Here is an 18,110-nt window from a genome sequence, read left to right on the forward strand (position 1 = left end):
CAGAGAAGCAGGTCCCCCGTGGGCACAGGTTAGGAAGGGGCAGAGAGATGAGGGTTGGGGGCCGCAAAGATGTGACCTGGCAGTATTTTGTTCCTGTCACTCTGTATTTTATGACGTGTGTGTGTGTGTGTGTGTGTGTGTGTGTGTGTGTGAGAGAGAGAGAGAGAGAGAGAGAGAGAGGAGAGTAGTAGAGAGAGAGAGAGACACACACACACACAAAGAGAGAGAGAGAGACAGAGACAGAGACAGAGAGAGACAGAGACAGAGACTTAGATTTTCCTAAGAGCCCATGCCTGGGAGTGAACTAAACATAAGACAGAACCGTTGGCCTCTAGCATTTTGCTCCTTCCTTTTTCAAAGCTGCTGTGCCCTCGGCATCAAACGCCTCAAGGCCCTGGGCAGTGACAGTCCCAGAGTAAGTGTTGAGTCCCTGTGCACTGCCAGGATGGAGGTCCTCAATCCCTTTTCAACTCCGGCTTCTTTGAGTCACCCCACAGCATCCCAGGTGGCCTTTGGTGTGGAGCTTCTCTGTCTTCCAACAGCCCTTTCTGGGCTTCCTATCTCCTTTCGTTTTGGGGGACCCTCTCTAACATTTTGCTTCCTAAATTTCTCCCCACCAGGCTCAGCTTCACCAGCATGCCTGCCCTCAGCTTGGAATTTCCTCAACTCCCTGTTTCCTACCACATCTATTTCTGTGTCCGTCTTCAGGACTCTGGGCACCTGACCTTGGCTCCTTTCCACTCCCAAACTTTGGCATGTTCTCTACCTAAGAAGCCCTCTGTCTGGCTCGTGGCCCTCTGGCTTTGTGGACCACCCTGCTCTCTGGCCTCCATCATTTCCTCATCCTTGCAGCTGGCATTCTCCTCCGTGAGCTCCAGCCTCTGCCATCCAGCTCAGCCCGTCTCATGCCACCCTAGCTTTAGTCGTCTCTTGGGTGGCTTCTTTGCCTAGGGGTCTCCTTGCTTCTGTAATCTCTCCTCCCCGACAGTACCACGGCTTCTGGAAAGCCTCTTATGATGTAAGTATAGTTCGCTCCCACAGAAACGCATTTTAAAAGCTGGTGCCACTGTGGTGGCACTGAGACCTGGGGCCCCGTGAAGGGGATGAAGTCATTAAGAGGTGTTAACACCTGTCTCCTGGGAACGGGGCAGTTGCCAGGCAGCTGTTCTAAAGCAAGGTTGTCCTCATCTTCGGCAGGGGACACTGGCCCGCTGCAGAAGTGCTCACCGGAAGCTGGCTGTGCCTTCAGGCTGCCCAGTCCCCAGAGTCTGGAACCGGAGTAAACTGCATCTATTTGCTGATTTATTTTTATTTTTTGAGACAGGGTCTCGTGTAGTCCAGGCTGAACTGATTTTCTTGCCTGGACCTCTCACGTGCTGGGATTCCAGGCTTGGGCCACCAGGCCTGGCAACTGCATTTCTTTATAACTTACCCAGTCTCACGAGTTCTCTTAGGGTAACAGAAGATAGACTGGGCTGCTCCCCGGCTCAGTGCCCGGCTCTCAGTCGGGCCCCCAGCACCCTGTCCATTTGGAATATTATTTCTCCTCAGCCTGGAGGCCGGGGTGACCAGAGCTGCACACTGTCTTGTTTGATTTTGTCTGACTAAGTGTCTGGGGCAGAGCCTAGCACACAGTAGGTGCTGAGTGCTTCTTTTCTGGATGGGACTGATGAGCAGCATAGATTTCCTGAGAACTTTCCACATTCTCAGTGTCATTCAAGATTATAGGTTAATAAACAAGGGAAGGTGGGTAGTGGCTTTTGGAGAAAGTGGCTCTGGGAATGGATCGGGGGACTGGACATACATGTAATTGTCAATAAAGGTCTCCAGTGCTGTGTTAGGAACTGTGGTTCCGGGCACCTATAATGGGTTTTAGAAAAGGGGAGGGCAAGTGTAGGCTGGGGTGAGGGAAGGGGACAGCGGCATCCAGTGAAAGAAGGCTGGCCATGCTCCAGAGGAAGAAATGGAGCGGTTTCCCCTCAGTGCAGGCGTCCAGTGTGGGAACAGGCTGGTGGATTCTCGGTGCGGTTTCCCGGTGGTGCTGGACACACAGGAGCTGCCGGCCTTCCCAGTGTTTACTGCTGGGTTGGGTGATCTTTACTACACAGCAGGGGGTCAGCAAACTGTCTGGGCAGAGCAGGCTGTTTAGACGGCGCTTCCTTCCAGCCTTGGTGTTAAAGCACCTGGATTGCTCCTTACCCAACCTGGGAAAGCAGCTGCATCTTCCGAGAGCCAGGCTCCTCCTTGCTGTGACGGCCACACCCACTGGGAGCTAGTGCTGCCTTCTGTGGGCTAGTGCTGCTGGGCCACACAGGTGGCCGGCTGAGGCCTGGCATAGGTTTTCTCCAAGCTTGGTGTGAGCCATGTGGTCCCCGAACACAGCAGATGAGGGACGGGGAGCCTCCGGCAGGGAACCAGCTCTGGGAGGTTTCTAGGAGACCGTGGGTCTTGCTTGTAATTTGGGAGAATTAGGTTGAGAGGGTGTTGTAACGGAGTCAAGAACGCTTTAAAGGGGTTGGGGGAATAGCTCAGTGGGCAGAGCACCTGCCATGAAAGCATGAGGACCTGGGTTCGAGACCCTAGCACCCATATAAAAAGCTGCGTGTGGTGCCACGTGCCTGTAATGCCAGCGCTGTAGGGCAGAGACAGCAGATCCCTGGGGCTCAGGGGCCAGCTAGTCCAACAAAAACTGCAGGCCCTAGGTTCAGTGAGGGACCTTGTCTAAAAAACAAGGGGAAGAGTGTGGGAGGAAGATACCCAACATCAGCCTCTGGCCTGCACACACACTCAGATAGGTGAGCACACCTATACACGTACAGATACATCACACGCCCCTGTGCGAGTGCCGTTTTTCCTCTTCTACGTTTGAATAATTACTTTATTATGATTCTTATACCATACATACACCATCGTCTTAGTAGATGTAGAGACCCACAGAGGTTTCCCAGTGAGAATCTCCTCAGGGTCTGAGAACCTGAGCTTGCTTTACCCGGTAGGGCTGCATAAGGGGATGATTTGACCACAGGCGTGGTTACCAGGTGTTTGGAAGGGTCTATACTTGGCTGTGTGATGTGCTTTGATCTAGCGAGGGGGAGGTCTTTTGCCCTGCTCCTTGGCATTGTTATAAAAAGCCCTTTTGAAGAGGCAGAAGGGGCTGCTGGGTATTGACCTAGGTCCTCCTGAAGCTGCCCAGTGTTTCTGTCTTTCTCCTCTTCATTATATAGCTAATATTTTCCTTTCCCTCTCTCCTCCTCATAGGAACCCTTGAAAAGGTAAGAGCTGGACTGCCACAGACTCCCACAAGTAGATTCAAGGGTTATGAGCTACTACACAGTCAGTTTTTAGGACATATCATCTTCTAGAAGAGAAACACCCGCAGCAGTCACCCCCTCCAAACTCAGTTCTAGGCACTTTCTGACTCACAGATTTGCTTACTGTGACAGTTTCATACACAGGCGGTATGTGGGTGTCACACACAGCTGTGGGTCAGTTTTCACTTACTTAACTCTGCAGTGGTACCCGACCTACGTCACAGTATCACAGGTCCTTCGTTCTAGGTCCAAGTCCTTTAACAGACACCTTATGATTTTCTCCCACACCGTGGGTTGGTTTTCTTGCTGATATTCGTTGACGCATAAAAGTTTGTGGTTTTGTTGAATTCTGGTTTGCCTATTTTCCTTTTATCACTGTCTTTTTTGGTATCCTACCTTTGAACTCACTTTCTTGCTGTTTCGCGTATGGTGGGAGGCATTGCTCTTTTCCAGTTTCGAACTGGGTCTCACTGATGTTCCCCGGGTTCCCTACTTGGTGACTGATGTTTTACCTGCTTCATGTAGGGCTCAGTTCAAACACCCTGCCCCAGACAGGTGTTCCCTGACCTTCAGTCTAGCATGGTGTCTCCCCTGTGGTCATTTGTCCCTGCGCTCATCTCAGGGACTCAGCATGATCCCCGTGTTTTCTGTGGAGCTCAGAGACGCTCCGCTCAGTAACAACGTTGTCTGGCTCACTGCCTGGACTTCACACCCAACACAGTGCCTGGTCTCCGTGGGACTCAGGCTGGAGTTGGTGAAAGCAGGACATTTCTTTTAGTTAACAAGCTGCTTTCCCAGAGGATTTTGATAAAAACCGAGTAGTTCTGCCTCGGGGTGTTAGAAGTTGGAGGGTGAGCCAGAAGGTGTCATCAAGCAACATTGCATTTGGGGGGTTTCTTGTCCCCTCGGCTAGCAATCCCACTACTTTACGTGACATCCGCTTCCATCTTTGGTTAGCTCTAGCGATTGGACACTTCTTCCTGACAGCAGATGAGCCCCGCTTTCCTGCAGCTTACACTCATCATGTCCTGGCTGCCTGGACAGTCTACTGGACCTGACCCCCATACCGCGAGAGTCCTCTACGCATTTGAAAACACATACTGCTGCAGTCTTTTCTCTGGGCATCTCTGGGCAGGCACTGCTGATTCTTCCAGCTGTTCCTCCTGGTCCTGACCCTTCAGTCACCGATGGAAGCCCAGGGATGGTGGGTGGCACAGGCTGCCAAGGGAATCTTGGGCACAGCCACTGCCCAGAGTGGAGGGATCTGATTCCAGTTTCTCCTTCTCCATTAGAGCTAATGAGTCCCAAGCCTCAGGCAGGACTCAAAGGAGTCTCTGAGTCCAAACTCGCTTTTGTAGACATCATGAAGCCAAAGCTGAACTCTATAGACAAATTCTTCTACAGGTGGTTGTAGCTAGAGTTTTCCTGCCTTGCCCACAGTCAGGACAAATCTTTGTCACCTGCCAGTCCCACAGCTGCTCAGACCCAACCAAGTAAACACAGAGACTTATATTGCATACAAACTGTATGGCTGTGGCAGGCTTCTTGCTGACTGTTCTTATAGCTTAAATTAATCCATTTCCACAAATCTATACCCTGTCACATGGCTCATGACTTATTGGTATCTTCACATGCTGCTTGTCCTGGCAAGCGGCTGGCAGTGTGTCCTTCTGCCTTCATGTTCTTTCTTTTCTCCTCTCTGTTAGTCCCACCTATACTTCCTGCCTAGCCATGGCCAATCAGGTTTTATTTATTGACCAAACAGAGCAATTTGACATACAGACCATCCCACAGCAGGTGGTTGTTGGGTTTTTTTTTTTTGTTTTATTTATTTTTTTTTGTTTGTGTTTGTTTTTCCCAGCTAGTCAGTGGTCTTTGAAGGTTTGGTTGGCTTTAATGTAGACCCATGTGGGAGCTCTTAATCACCTCCCCCAACCATTCCCACTTTCCAAGGCTCTAATTAACTGGTGTTCGAGGCCCAGGTGGAGTGGTTTTAAAGGACCCCCCCCATGACTGTAGCCATGGTTGCAGACCTTAGCCTCAGGACCTCAATACTGAACCTGAAACTCCTCTCTGCCCCACAGGAATGGACACGGGCTGCTGTCAGCACAGCATCCAGGAACCAGAGCCGGGGACAGGCTAAGGGGGGACACAAGTGTTTGCCAAGAGAGAAATCTCATGTTCCATTATGAAAGCTATACACTGTCAAGCGAAAGGAAATAAATACGGAAATGTATAAAGTAGAGAGTGAAAATGTACCCGCCTCCCTCTTTGTATCTCTTCTCCCAAATAGCCACTTGTCAGCTGTCATTTCTTCCTTTTTAATGTGTGTGTACATGAAGGACAAACCCCTGTACACATACACCCCAAATAAATGTGGCTTCATGGTGTAGATACCGCTTTGTGATCTTGGTTTTCTTCTTTCTCAGCACGCTCTAAGGAGGATATCTTACCATCAGCAGGTATATGAGCCATAATTTATATAACTCTTAAAGCCAGTGAACATTCAGTATTCCTTATTTTTTGCATACATATACCTGCTCTACCCCCATCTTAGAGGTCCAGTTTCTAAGAACGTGTAAGGTTAGGAATAGGGATCACCGGAATGCTTTCCAAAAAGCTTGTCCAGGCCACGTCAGGCGCTAGTTTCCTAACGACAGCCACTTGTCTTGTGTCACCAGTGAAGCTTCGCTGAGCACAGCAGAGAGGAAGATGATGTGAGTGTGTCAGCTGGGGAGGAAGTGGAGAGGTCACTTCCCTGAAGGCTGCGTATGAACGAGCAGCTGACCTCTGGCCTTCCCTGGCTGCTGCATTGCCCAGGAAGCGGAACCAAGCTGTGTGTGTTAACCTTTGCCTGGCTCTGTGGGGTGACAAAGCCCAGGCATGTTGCAGGATGTGTGTGTTGAGGGCAGCGGGCCAGGGTTGGGCGTTGATTAGGGAACGTATGGAGCCAGACGTCCCCTTCCTAACTCTGCTGAGTGGTGGCCACGCCCATTGGAACCTAGGCACATAATGAATGCTCTTGATATCTGGGTTCTTCACTGGGCACCTGCTGGCTGAGAGCAGCTTCACTGTGTCTCTGCCAGGCTGCTTTGGCTGAGCGGTGGTCACGTTGGAAGAAAGAACGTGCCAAGGCCAACCACATACACTCAGGTACAGCAGACTGTCAGGCAGTTTGTACCAAAGCATGGGAAAGGGAGTCACAAAAGCGAGAGTTCACAGTGCCCCGTGCACTGAGTTCTTCACAGATTCTCCATGCTCTTCACAGCAACGGTTTCTCTGTGTAGTCCTGACTGTCCTGAAACTCATTCTATAGCCCAGGCTGGCCTCAGACTACAGAGATCCACCTGCCTCTGCCTCCCGAGTGCTGGGGTTAAAGATGTGCACCACCACGCCCAGCCCATTGCCTTCATTTTGTAGAAAGGGGGCCTCAGGGAGTGATTCACTTTTCATGGAGCTGAGCCAAGGCACTGAGGTCCCAATGCTGGGCTCCCTACTCTCCAGTGACATGGGCAGCCTCAGTACTGAAGGGTTAATTGGTCGATTGCCTACTCAAGGAAAAACCAACAGGCAGAGCTACAGGTTGGACGGCAGGGTCAGTCCTGGCAGCAGAGACCCTGTCTTGTCCCAGGTAATCTGGTGTTATTTAAGGACAGAGTCTGTTTCCCTGAAGGACTCCGAGTGAGCATATCACAGAGACACTTGGACATCCGTGCTTATTGTAGGCCTGTTCACAGTAGCTGAGTCACAGAACCACCCTAGGGCTCCAACACCAGGGGAATGGGGACAGAACATGTGGTTTATATACACAGAAGGACATTTCCAACCTGAAAGAAGAGCAAAGTTGATGCAGCCTGAAGGAAGAATGGATACAGCTGGAAATGATCCTATTAAGCAAATTAAAGCAGCCTCAGAAAGACAAAGAGCCTGGTTTTGCTCCTTTGTGTCTCTAGATTTTGTATACATACATACAGAAATTTATATATATACCTACATACGTGTGTATGTATGATATGACAGTAGAGGTGAAACTGGGGTAAGAGTGAGGCGTGGAGGGGGAGGAAGGAAGGGTAGAGGATATGGGGACACACACCTGAGGACTACTGACCTGAAAACGTCCTTAGGAAACACAGTACCACGGACAAATGAATACACACGATACAAATTTAAGATAATAGCAACTAAACCATTCAGAAAGAGGGCTGGCAGGATGGCTCAGGAGGAGGAGGCATTGCCACCAGGTCTGATGACCCGAGTTCAAGCCTGGGTCCCACAGGGTGGGAGGTGAGAACCTACTCTCTCAATTATCCTCAGACTTCACACATGCGCCATGGCATGCAAGCTTTGGCATGTGCATATCTGTTTCCAACCCCTACCCCAAACAAATGATTGTTTAAAAAACTAGAGTTAACCTGAAAAAGAGGACAGGGCATCCTCTAGAGGGATTGGCCTGTTTAACCCTAAGCTCCGTCACGCCTGGGACTCCAACCTCGTCTTCGGGAGCTGGGGTGCTAACACTGTCCTTGGAGGGTATTGTAAAGGTAGATGACTGACCGGAATAACGTCCCCAGCAGTGTCTGGAACTCGGCACTCAGCAAACAGGAGTGGCCGTTGTCCTCCAGACAAGACCGAGGTTTGCAGAGTAACTTCTTCAGTGTCTCCCTGGCTCTGGGGCACTTGAAGGGGAGAGCTTTGATGGTGAAGCCTTCCTTCTGGGTTCCTCAGGGGTTGTGATCCTGGGAGCGCTCTGCTTATTTATGCATTTCCCTCCCGGGAAACATGGAAAAGAGGACAAGAGAAAAGCCTCTGGCCTCACAGCATCTCAGCAGCCGGCATTGTTTTCCCGGCCCTGTGCAGTGGAGTCCAGTTGTGCCCTTCTCTTTTTCAGGACATAAAATCATAATATTTACACATAGAATCGTGTGTGTGTGTGTGTGTGTGTGTGTGTGTGTGTGTGTGTGTGTGTGTGTGTGAGACTTGAAAGTGGAAGTAATAGAACTGCCTAGGAGGTGAAGGGTGACTAACAGGAGGATGGGAAGACGTGGGGGAGGGAGTGTGCTCAATATACAATAAATACACGTGTAAAAAATTTTAAGTAAATATATCTTTTTAAAGTCTCTTTTTCAGGACTGGAGATGTAGCTCAGTGGTCGAAGTTGTCTAGCATGAGCAAGGCCCTGGGTTCAATTCAGCGCTGCAAAAGTAAATAATGAATGGTGCTTGCTTCGGCAGCATATAGACTGAAATTGGAATGATATAGGATGACACATAAGTAATGAACGAATGAATGAATGAATGAATGAAAAGCTCTTTTTCCCCCAGAAATGGGTTCACTTCCCTGTAGTGGTACTTGTGGGCGCAGGAGTAGCAGGAAATGTGTGGTTCTACAGGACTCACTGTGATGCTTCTGTGAAGATGAGGTCGAGGGCATGGACCAGGGTGCTAAGGGCCAGAGAGGGCCTATAAGTTGGTCACTCAGCCTGTGGTCACCTTGTAAGTGTGCAGGTCAGAGTAGAGGTCTCCACCTAAGTCACCTTTGAGTGGGCTCTTTCCCAAATCCTCACTGTCACCTGGAACAAATCCCCATCCAGAGGAGAAACTGGGGTGCTCAGTGTTTTTAGGCTAAGCTAAAAACTTGAAGGCCAGGGCTGTGACTCACTGGACAGTGTGCCTACACAGCATGCATGAAGCCCTGAATTGGATCCCCACAGTTATGTAAGCTGAGTGTAGTGAAGCGTACTTGTGGTCTTAGCACCCAGGAAGTAGAGGCAAGAGGATCAGAAGTCCAGAGTCATCTTTGGCTCTTGTGAGTTTGAGACCATATGGGTTAACAGACCAGCCCCCCCACCAAAAAAAAAAAATTGAGCCAAGTGACCATGACTATTGAACATGATTTTACTGGCAAGGCTTTGGATTGGCAAAGGCCTTATACTGAGGCAGAAGGATTTGTATTCTGTCCCTTGCCTCTTAAGAGTTTGGGTCTGCCTGATCATGGTATCTCCCCTGTCAGGTAGGCCAGCGTGGTCTACAGAGCGAGATCCAGGACAGGCACCAAAACTACGCAGAGAAACCCTGTCTCAGAAAAAAAAAAAAAAAAAAAAAAAAAAAAAACCCCAAAAACAGAAAAAGAGTTTGGGGCTGGAGCACTTTCTCCAATATGCCTCTAGCCGCTCCTTGTTGTTACAAACCCCTTGGAATTGCCTTCCTTGGATGAACCGGTCATTATCTCAGCACCTAGTACACTGAAGGTCGGAGAGGTCAAGACAGCTGCTTGTGCTAATGGGCCGACCAGGGATGGACTCACCCATGTTAAACAGGCTGATGCAACATGTGCCAGGCTCTGGATCGTGCTGCACCACCAGTTAGCAAACAAGGGTGGATATAATAGCCTGCTGACGGTGGGCCACAGGCTCTGAGCACTCCAAGACATGAACAGACTCATGGGGCTAATGGGGCCCAGGTCAGGTGGTAGCACTTTCGAGAGCTCCTTTTCCAGAACAATTAGGGAGTGTGAGTAAGGACCTTCAACATCAGGACCATCGCTGCCACCTTGAGAGTCACAGAAGACTATATCAGCCCAGGGGTTGGCATAGCCACTTGCCCTGGGAACAGTAGCCCGGAGACCCTCTACCCAAGGGTGGTTTGAATCCAGCTGGCCTGGAGATTTACATGCCACTCTCCTTGCCAACCCTCTGAGTAAGATCTAAGTATATGGGGACATTTAGAATGGAAAGGCAGGGCTTAATGTTATCTTAGATGGGCATCAACTTCTTGTTAAAGAACTTGGCATGGGACCTTCCTCAACAGGAAGCTAGTATGATAACCATGGCCCCAAATGTAGATCCCCTTTTATTGGTTTCTGGATTGTGTTCATTCTGGCTTCTAGGGCCTTTGTCTTGAACCCAGCTAACCAAAAATGGTAGGTCTCTCTCCATCCAGGGACTCCAGATTTGAAGTGATCTCATGATTTCCCAGGCCCTAGAAATCAGCCCACTCCAGGAGCGATGGATGCTTTGCTGTGTGGCTGCAACCCCAAGATGGAACTTGTAGCTTGAAGACCAGAGTGTAGATTAGCTGCCTCCCCCACCCCCAGTTGACCCCTTGACTGGGCAACCTTTGGTAGTGAGTACCATTTGCCCAACTATGTGCACCATTCCTGGCCACCTGGTCCCAGAGCCGTGTGTGAGCAGGTTGGGGAGTGTTGCAGCGGGGTTCCCTCTGGCCTGAGGCCAGGTCGGCTGGGCAGGGGGCCAGGGGAAGGAAGGCCTCGCTCAGTAAATTGCAGCCTCAGTGTGCACCACACGGGTGCACGGTTCCCTGCACAATTCCTAACTCCTTGCCTCTTGCCCTACTTCCTGTGACCAAAGCAGCCATAGACACTAGCATTGCTGACTCAACCCGAGCCAGCCCGGCGCCTTTTAGGAATGGTTGGGCCACATCTCTGTAGTTCATTGGGTTCAACCTATATCCCTTCTGAGCTTCCTTCTTGGTTCTCTGGAGCTGACCTGCAAGTGATTTGTGTCAAGGTCATGCAAGTTTACCAACCTACAGGCAAATTCAGAGGAGCTTGTTTCATAGAGGACCCTAGAGCCCACTGGGCAGGCAAGGTCAGAAGGCCCAGATATGGTGAGGCCATGCGTATTGAGCAGATAGCAGGACCTTCATGGGCAGCTGAGTGATGAGGTGCTGTGCTGGTTGTCCATACGTTGTGTCTCTGCTGGGGGTTCTCCACTTTAGATGTGAGCTGCAGGGAAAGATGATAGTCTGGCTCGTCCACAGGAAGCTGGGCATGGTTACTGGTCTCTAAGGAGGTTTTTTAGTTGCCTGCCATCTGCCTGAAGCGATGAGAGACCTTGAAATGGAATCTCTGCATTTTTAAAATCCAGAAGGAAGGGAAACTCCGCACAGGAAACATAAGCCCGAGTAACTGTGTTTGGAAGCAGGGTGTTTAATTGCCAGCCCTTTCTTGAAGTCCAGCTGCTGGGTAATGTTATCTGGCAGCTTCTGAAACCCGAGGGGGTTTATCTGTGCGGGTAAACAGAGCTGGCTTTCTCCAGTGACCTCTGCCCTCTCCCCCTCCGACACCTGTTCTTTCTCCATAGTTTATCTCTAAAGCAGGACCAGCCTGGAGGGTCTTTAAGAAGCTCTGGTGTGGGGATGAAGTGTGCTGGGGTGAGGCTGGAATGCTGTGCATCCATCGCTCATCTGGAGTGATAATCTAGGCTGTCTAAGTCTGGGAAGAAAACAGACAGCGAGCATCTTGTCAGGAAGAGAGAATGGGTCTGGAGTCCATCTTCAGATCTCTGGTCAAGGCTGGGGACTTCTGGCATGTCCCTGCCGTGTGGAAAAACCTGGGGGTGCGAGTGTAAGGGGTCTCACAGCCAATGAAGTGGGTGCCGTGAGTGAGATCCAGCTGGGGCTGGCTCCAGAGTTCCCTCCTCACTTGGCAATCCCCTGCTTGACAAGCCACTGCCTTGAGCCCTAGATTCCCCCTCTGCCAAAAACGCGGCCTCAATATGTGCAGTTCCCTGCACCAACTACCGCTGCTCTCCGCTCCTGCCGCATCTCCGCCTGGCTGCCCGGCCTCAGTGTATCTATCTATCCTTCTAGCAGCCAGGCCAAGCCTGTGATTTATTCTCCCTGGGAGGTGAAAGGGAAGTCACTAATTACCACACAGGAAGGAGCATGGGTGTTAAGCCCCAGTTAAGTCCTTCCTCAGCTCTGCTTCACAAACTCAGAGAATGGTGGAATTAATGACCTGCAGGCAGCCTCACCCTGGTCTTTCTCACTCTCCTCCGGTGGGCGTGGCCACATCTGCTCCCTGTCTTGGGACCTGCAAGGAGACTTTCAGGTGGAAGAGGGGCGGGAGCAGTAGGGTGGTTCTGACCATCGTGAAAGCCCAGCTTCTCTTCCACAGTAGCAGGGAGCTGCTATGCTGGGGTTGGCTGGCTTTTGCTGCATCCCTGAACCCTGGTCTCTGTCTGGTCCCCAGGTTCTGTCTCTGGTTGGCCCTGGGCTCTCAGTGTGCCTTTGACTCTTCCTTGTTCCTTCAGAGCCGTGGTTCTCAACCTTCCCGATGCTGTGCTGACCCTTTAATCCAGTTCCTCATGTGCTGACCCCCAACCATAAAGTTATTTTGTTGCTACTTCATAACTGACATTTTGCTACTGTTACAAGTTGTAATTAAATGTCTGATATGTGACCCCCAAAGGGGTTGCGACCCACAGGTTGAGAACCACCACTTTAGGCCTTTCCTCACACAGAAGGCATCCAGACTTTTCCAGCCCCTTGAATGAAGCTTTAAAAATGTTTAATTCTTACAAGTTATTCTTTTTAACTACCTACAGACCTAAATTTACATACAGAGAAAGAGCCCTGTGGCTGCTGAATGTTCTCTCCAAGATTAAAATTCAATTACCATTGTAACAATAAGAGGAGGAGGGGCCTTTAGATAGGGCACGGCCTTCCGGAATGGATTAATGCCCTTGTCATGGAGCGGGGTTCATGGTCAAAAGGATGAGTTTAGCCCCATCTCCTCTCTCTGCATCTTGAACTCACTCACCTGCTCCGTCTTGTGCCTAGAAAGACTCTCTACAGCTCCCAGCCCCAGCCTTTGGGCTTCCCAGCCTCAAGAACCAAATCAAGTTCTAGTGTTTATAATTCACCCTGCCTTAGGCAACAGTAGAAAACGAAGTAGCCAGCATGCCGAAGAGATGGGGAAAGGCTCAGGTTTGGTTCAGGTCTGCTGTGTATTTATTAGCTGGGGGACTCCACTACTCAGCATCTCAGAGCCTCGTCTTCTTCCTGCACCATGTGGGGATCATTGAGAAGATGAAATAAGCTGATACCTGTAAATTCTTCATCTCATACTGGCATATTGTAACTTAGTTACCTAAACATGAGCTATCATTTAGTCACCTAACGATTTTGTAATTTATTGTATGAGATAAATGTTTACGTAAGGCATAAAACAAAGCACATGCACATATACCTATCTGTCTGTATGTCAGTCCATACATTTATTTATGTTTGTTTTCTCAGACGGGGTCTCATGTAGCTCAGGCTGACCTTGAACTCACTATATAGTTGAAGATGACCTTGAACTCCTGATTCTCTTGCCTCCACCTCCCAAATACTGGAATTATCAGTACTCATCCACTGTTTCTGGCAGAAAAAAAATTTTTTTTCACTGCTGAGACTAGAGCCCAAGGCCTCAAATATGCTGGGCAAATGTATTACCACTGTACCCAGTTCATATTTAGTACAATTACAGTAGTTTATTTTGAGCTCATAAGGGCAGGGCTGGCCTTTTACTTACTGTTTTTCCTTATTAGAACTTCTACTCACCAATACTCCATCTCTGGGTGGTGCATCCCTCCTGATTCCTGGCTTTATGGCCCTCTCCTTGGTTGTCTTTCAGAACACTATCCACACCATGAAGCTAACTGTCTTAGTTGCTTCTCTGTTTCTGTGGTAAGGCACCGTGACCAGGGCACCTTATAAGGGAAAGCATTTCATTGGGCATACAGTTTTGGAGAGTTAGAGTCTATGATGGTGGAACAAAGACCTAGGAAGGCAGCTGGAGCAGTTGCTGAGAGATCACATCTCGATCCACAAACACAAGGTGAAAAGTGAGACTCCCACTGGGAACAGTGTGAGTCATTTGAAACCTCAGAGTCTACCCCTGGTGACATACTTCCTCCAACAAGGATCACACCTCCTTATCTTTCCCAAACAGTTCCACCAACTGAGGACCAAGGCAGTTAAATATATGAGCCTATGGTGGCCATTCTCATCCGGACCACCACGCTGACTCCATGACGTAGCATGGAAGGGGTGAGAAACAGGACTCAGACACTGTACCTTGATGGAGCCACTGAGCACCAGGCCTCCTCTGCATGTCTGCGTGCAGTTCTGGTGTCTTCCGCTGGGGAGCTGCACCAGTCTGACCTGAACGTCCTCCTCCATTTAGCCCAGGCCCTGGCTTCGCACTAGGAGAACCCCACAGACCGTTGGTGTCTGAATCAGTGGCCTGGGACCTGAATTTCTACAGCTCTGCGGTGATTCTGAGGGACATATTGTGGGAGCCTTTGTGCCTCTCCAGAGGTCATCTCCCCTGTGTCCCATCTGTGTCTGGGGAGGTCAGCAGAAAGCCCCATGGCTATGGGTACTTGTGTGCAGTCTCTAGGCCTCTGGCTGGGGTGTAGAGCAAACCACATTGTGTGGACAAGGAGCTTTCTCTCCTTTCCCAGAGCTCTCCTGAACCAGGTAACCTTCCATGGTGGCCTGAAGCTGCAGCCCTGTGTAGCTTACTAGGAGACAGCCTGGCCCTGGTGTGCTTGCCCTGTGAGGCACCCAAGGAGAAGCTTCCATGTGCTCTACTCCACGTCTTCTGTGAAGTTGCTTCCTGTGAAGGCAGAGCCGCCGACTTTCTTGGTCATTGTAATAACCCTCCCTGTGTATGTATTTTGTGAAGGGCAGAGAACCTTGTCAGGAAGCTGAGCTGAGCCACACATCTCTGAAATGTTTATAGTCTCCTCAAGTGTTCGGAGTGGGTGCTGGTCCGCAGTGGAGTAACCTGGTGTCGATAACCAAGTCTCCTGAGAAAAGGTCTGCCCAGGTGGAATTTCAAAGTATGAAGCTCGTGGACCTGCAATTTGGGAAGAGCCCTCATAAAATCCCATTCACTCTGAAGTTTGAGGACCAGTGGAAATCAGCTATTTAAAAAAAATTGTAATCACCTCAATTTTATGTTTATTATCTACAATACATATTAACAAAAATGACATTTAAGCCATTTGTTTTAACCCTATACAAAGAGAATCTTCATTATCGTTTTAGTGAATGCTTCTTCCGGTCTATGGAGTGTGTGTGTGTGTGTGTGTGTGTGTGTGTGTACATACATTGTAGCTAACGTCCACATGGTACCTGACAGTGAACCAGGCTCTGGTGGCAGATGAGAGAAAGAGTGATCTTGGCTGTGGTACCTCCTACAGCAATATTAAGGAATGCCCGGCCCACCTTAGAGCCCAGTCTCGCTCGCCTGTTCACCTGCTCTTTCTTCCTTCTCCTCCCACAGGTATATATTATCAACGTGACCTGGTCCGACTCCACCTCCCAGACTATCTACCGGAGGTACAGCAAGTTCTTTGACCTGCAGGTGAGTTCGCCAGAGCCAGATGGTGGCCTGAGCCTCTGATGGGCTCCTGTCTTTCATGTCCACATTCCGAGGGAGAGCCCCGAAAAGAGCTAAGGGCCAGAACCCAGCCTGGCAGGGGGGGTGGGGGATGATGAGGGAATCCCTACGGAGCAGCCAGGCTTGTTGCTGTCTTGATGGCTGCATGCAGACACTTGAGGCTTTGTTACTTTCTGCCATGTCCCCCACAGTCATGGTTTGTCGTTCCCCCTCAGCCTTGGGGTGGGAACTGTAGGGAGGCAAGAAGGCAGTTGTGGGTCCTCTGTGCCTGAGCAGACTCCTCTGTAAACATCCATGTTTACAGTTACTTATCTGTAAACATCCAGGATGAGACACAAGCCACTGATCATTGCTAGTAAAGGAAAACAAACACATAGGGAAGACCAAAACAGAATAAGCAGTTTTTAGAACTACATGCTGGCCATACCACTGGGTCTGCCTGCCTGTCTACCCACACAAGGCGCTTGCTGCCTGCTTTGTACATGGAGATGGTAAGTGTATGTCTCTGTTTCATACAGGCGTGTTCCTTCAGCAAGATGGTAGTGCATAGCCACATATGACAATTAAACACAGCCCTCTGATGCTGGCTGATTCATTTTAGGGTCTTTCAGCGACAAGTGACTATTTTACGCTCACACTGTTTTAGACAAGAATGTACGAGAAGCTCATGCAATTGACCAGGTAGTGAGAAGGGCCATGGAACACTGGGGCTTCGGCACAGCCCAAACAATGGTCAGCTCTCCTTGTCTTGTCTCTGCTTCTCTCCAGTACTGTCCTTGGCCCCTGTACTCACATGGAGGAACTTAGCTGTCAGTAGCTCTTGAATTTCATGCCACACCAACACCGTAGACACAGACTGTCTCCCTCTTCCAAACTTCGGATAAATCCGAAGGAAGACTTTGACTGGTCTGGACTAATCAGAATGCCCCGAGGTAGAGGGTCTTGGAGTGTAGACATGAGCCCTAGCAGGGTGGGGGTGGGGGTGTCACTCTTGTATATCACTGTGAATGGGCAGCACCCTTCCTCTGTCTGGAAGAGAACGCTGAAATACTCGAGATCCTTCCTTAGGATGCGAGTGTGATTTAGACCCAGAAAACCACAAAGAAGAGAAATTTGTTTCTAGCCCTCGCAGCCAGCCAGTGGCCAGTCCTTCTCTTTACCCCTTAGCAGTGGGCCATTTGGAGAGGCAGCTGCAGGCCTGTGTGTTTGTGCATTAATACCTGCTTTTATCTCACAGTCGTTATCACTCCATTTATGAGACAAGCCTCTTAAAAACCCAGGTTCCCAGATTCTGGTCCCTGTGGTTGAACAGTATGGGACTGACTGTGTCTGCATGTGAGCGTGGAAGCACTCATGACTCCTGCCTTCTGCCTCCCCTCCCAGCCCCACTCAGTCTCCTTTGGTCTCTCCAGGATAAACTGGTAGTGGGATTTGCCCACACCCCATCAATGGGTACAGTGTGTGGGGACAGGAAATGATAATGCAGTTGGGCAGAGTGTAGACCCTGAAAGGGCTCATTGATGAGTTGGAAGGAGTCTAGAAGCCTGGGGAAACTTCCAAATCAAAATTTCTATTCTGGTCCCATCCCCTCCCAAGTTATAGAATCTCACAAGAAAGGAATGCTGCCCCCACCCCCCACCCCACCCCTGCCTGAGAGCTCACTTCCTCCTATCACAGTTAGAAGGGACACAAGCATGGAGCAGCTGTGTGGTGTGCTGGCCCTGGTCCTGGAATGACTATGCTTGTGGCCAGGCTTGTCTGTGTGGGTCATCCTCTAGTCCTGTGTGTGCAGGTTCCACATCCACACGTTCAGTTAGTTTCAGACCAACCTTATTTACTTATTTGTGGTGGGGCATGCGCATGCCGAGGGTAGAGGGTAGAGGACACCTTGACGGAGTTAGTTTTCTCTGTCCACTCTGTGGGTCCCGGGAATTGAACTTAAGTCCTCAGGCTTGGCAGCAAGCCTCTTCACCTGCTGGGCCATTTTTCTGGCCCCAAAGATACTTTTAAGCCAGGCCTGGTAGCACATGTCTATAATCTCAGCACTTGGGAGGTAGAGGCAGGAGGATAAGGAATTTAAGGTCATCCTCAGCTACATAGTTAGAGGCAGCCTGGGCTACTTGAGACTGTGTCTTTAAAATAAAAGAAGGAAAACACTAATTTTTCACTTCTACCTTGAACATGTACAGGTTCTTTTCTTCGTCATTTTTCCCTGAACAGTACAGTGTAGCAGTTCTTGGCATAGGATGAGTTCTGGGGCTTTTCTTTTCATCTCTGTGGCATGAATTCACTTCCTCGTGCTCATGACTTTCTTACTCATTGGGGTTGCTGGCCTGACAAGATGACTTCGCAAGCAGAGGGACCCTCCACTATGCTCAATTGTGGTGATATTGTGTTCCCCAAAATATTGTGTACCCTAATAAACTTATCTGAGGTCAGAGAACAGAACAGCCACTAGATATAGAGGCCAGGAAATGGAGACACACAGGCCTTGAATTCTATCACTTGGGAGGCAGAGATCCATCTGGATCTTTGTGAGTTTAAAGCTATACTGGAAACAGCCAGGCATGGTGACTCACACCTTTAATCCCAGGAAGTGATGGC

The 18,110-nt window shown here is 49.8% G+C and overlaps 1 protein-coding gene across 1 annotated transcript in view; it reads left to right on the plus strand.

Annotated features, from left to right (window-relative positions):
• Sh3pxd2a (SH3 and PX domains 2A) overlaps nucleotides 1–18,110 on the plus strand; it is a 212,473-nt gene that overhangs the window by 30,055 nt on the left and 164,308 nt on the right. Inside the window, 1 exon segment of the mRNA XM_028874661.2 lies at nucleotides 15,390–15,470. Coding sequence (XP_028730494.1) covers nucleotides 15,390–15,470 — 81 coding nt within the window.

Source organism: Peromyscus leucopus, chromosome 1, assembly GCF_004664715.2.
Source record: "Peromyscus leucopus breed LL Stock chromosome 1, UCI_PerLeu_2.1, whole genome shotgun sequence".
Taxonomy (NCBI): Eukaryota; Metazoa; Chordata; class Mammalia; order Rodentia; family Cricetidae; genus Peromyscus; species Peromyscus leucopus.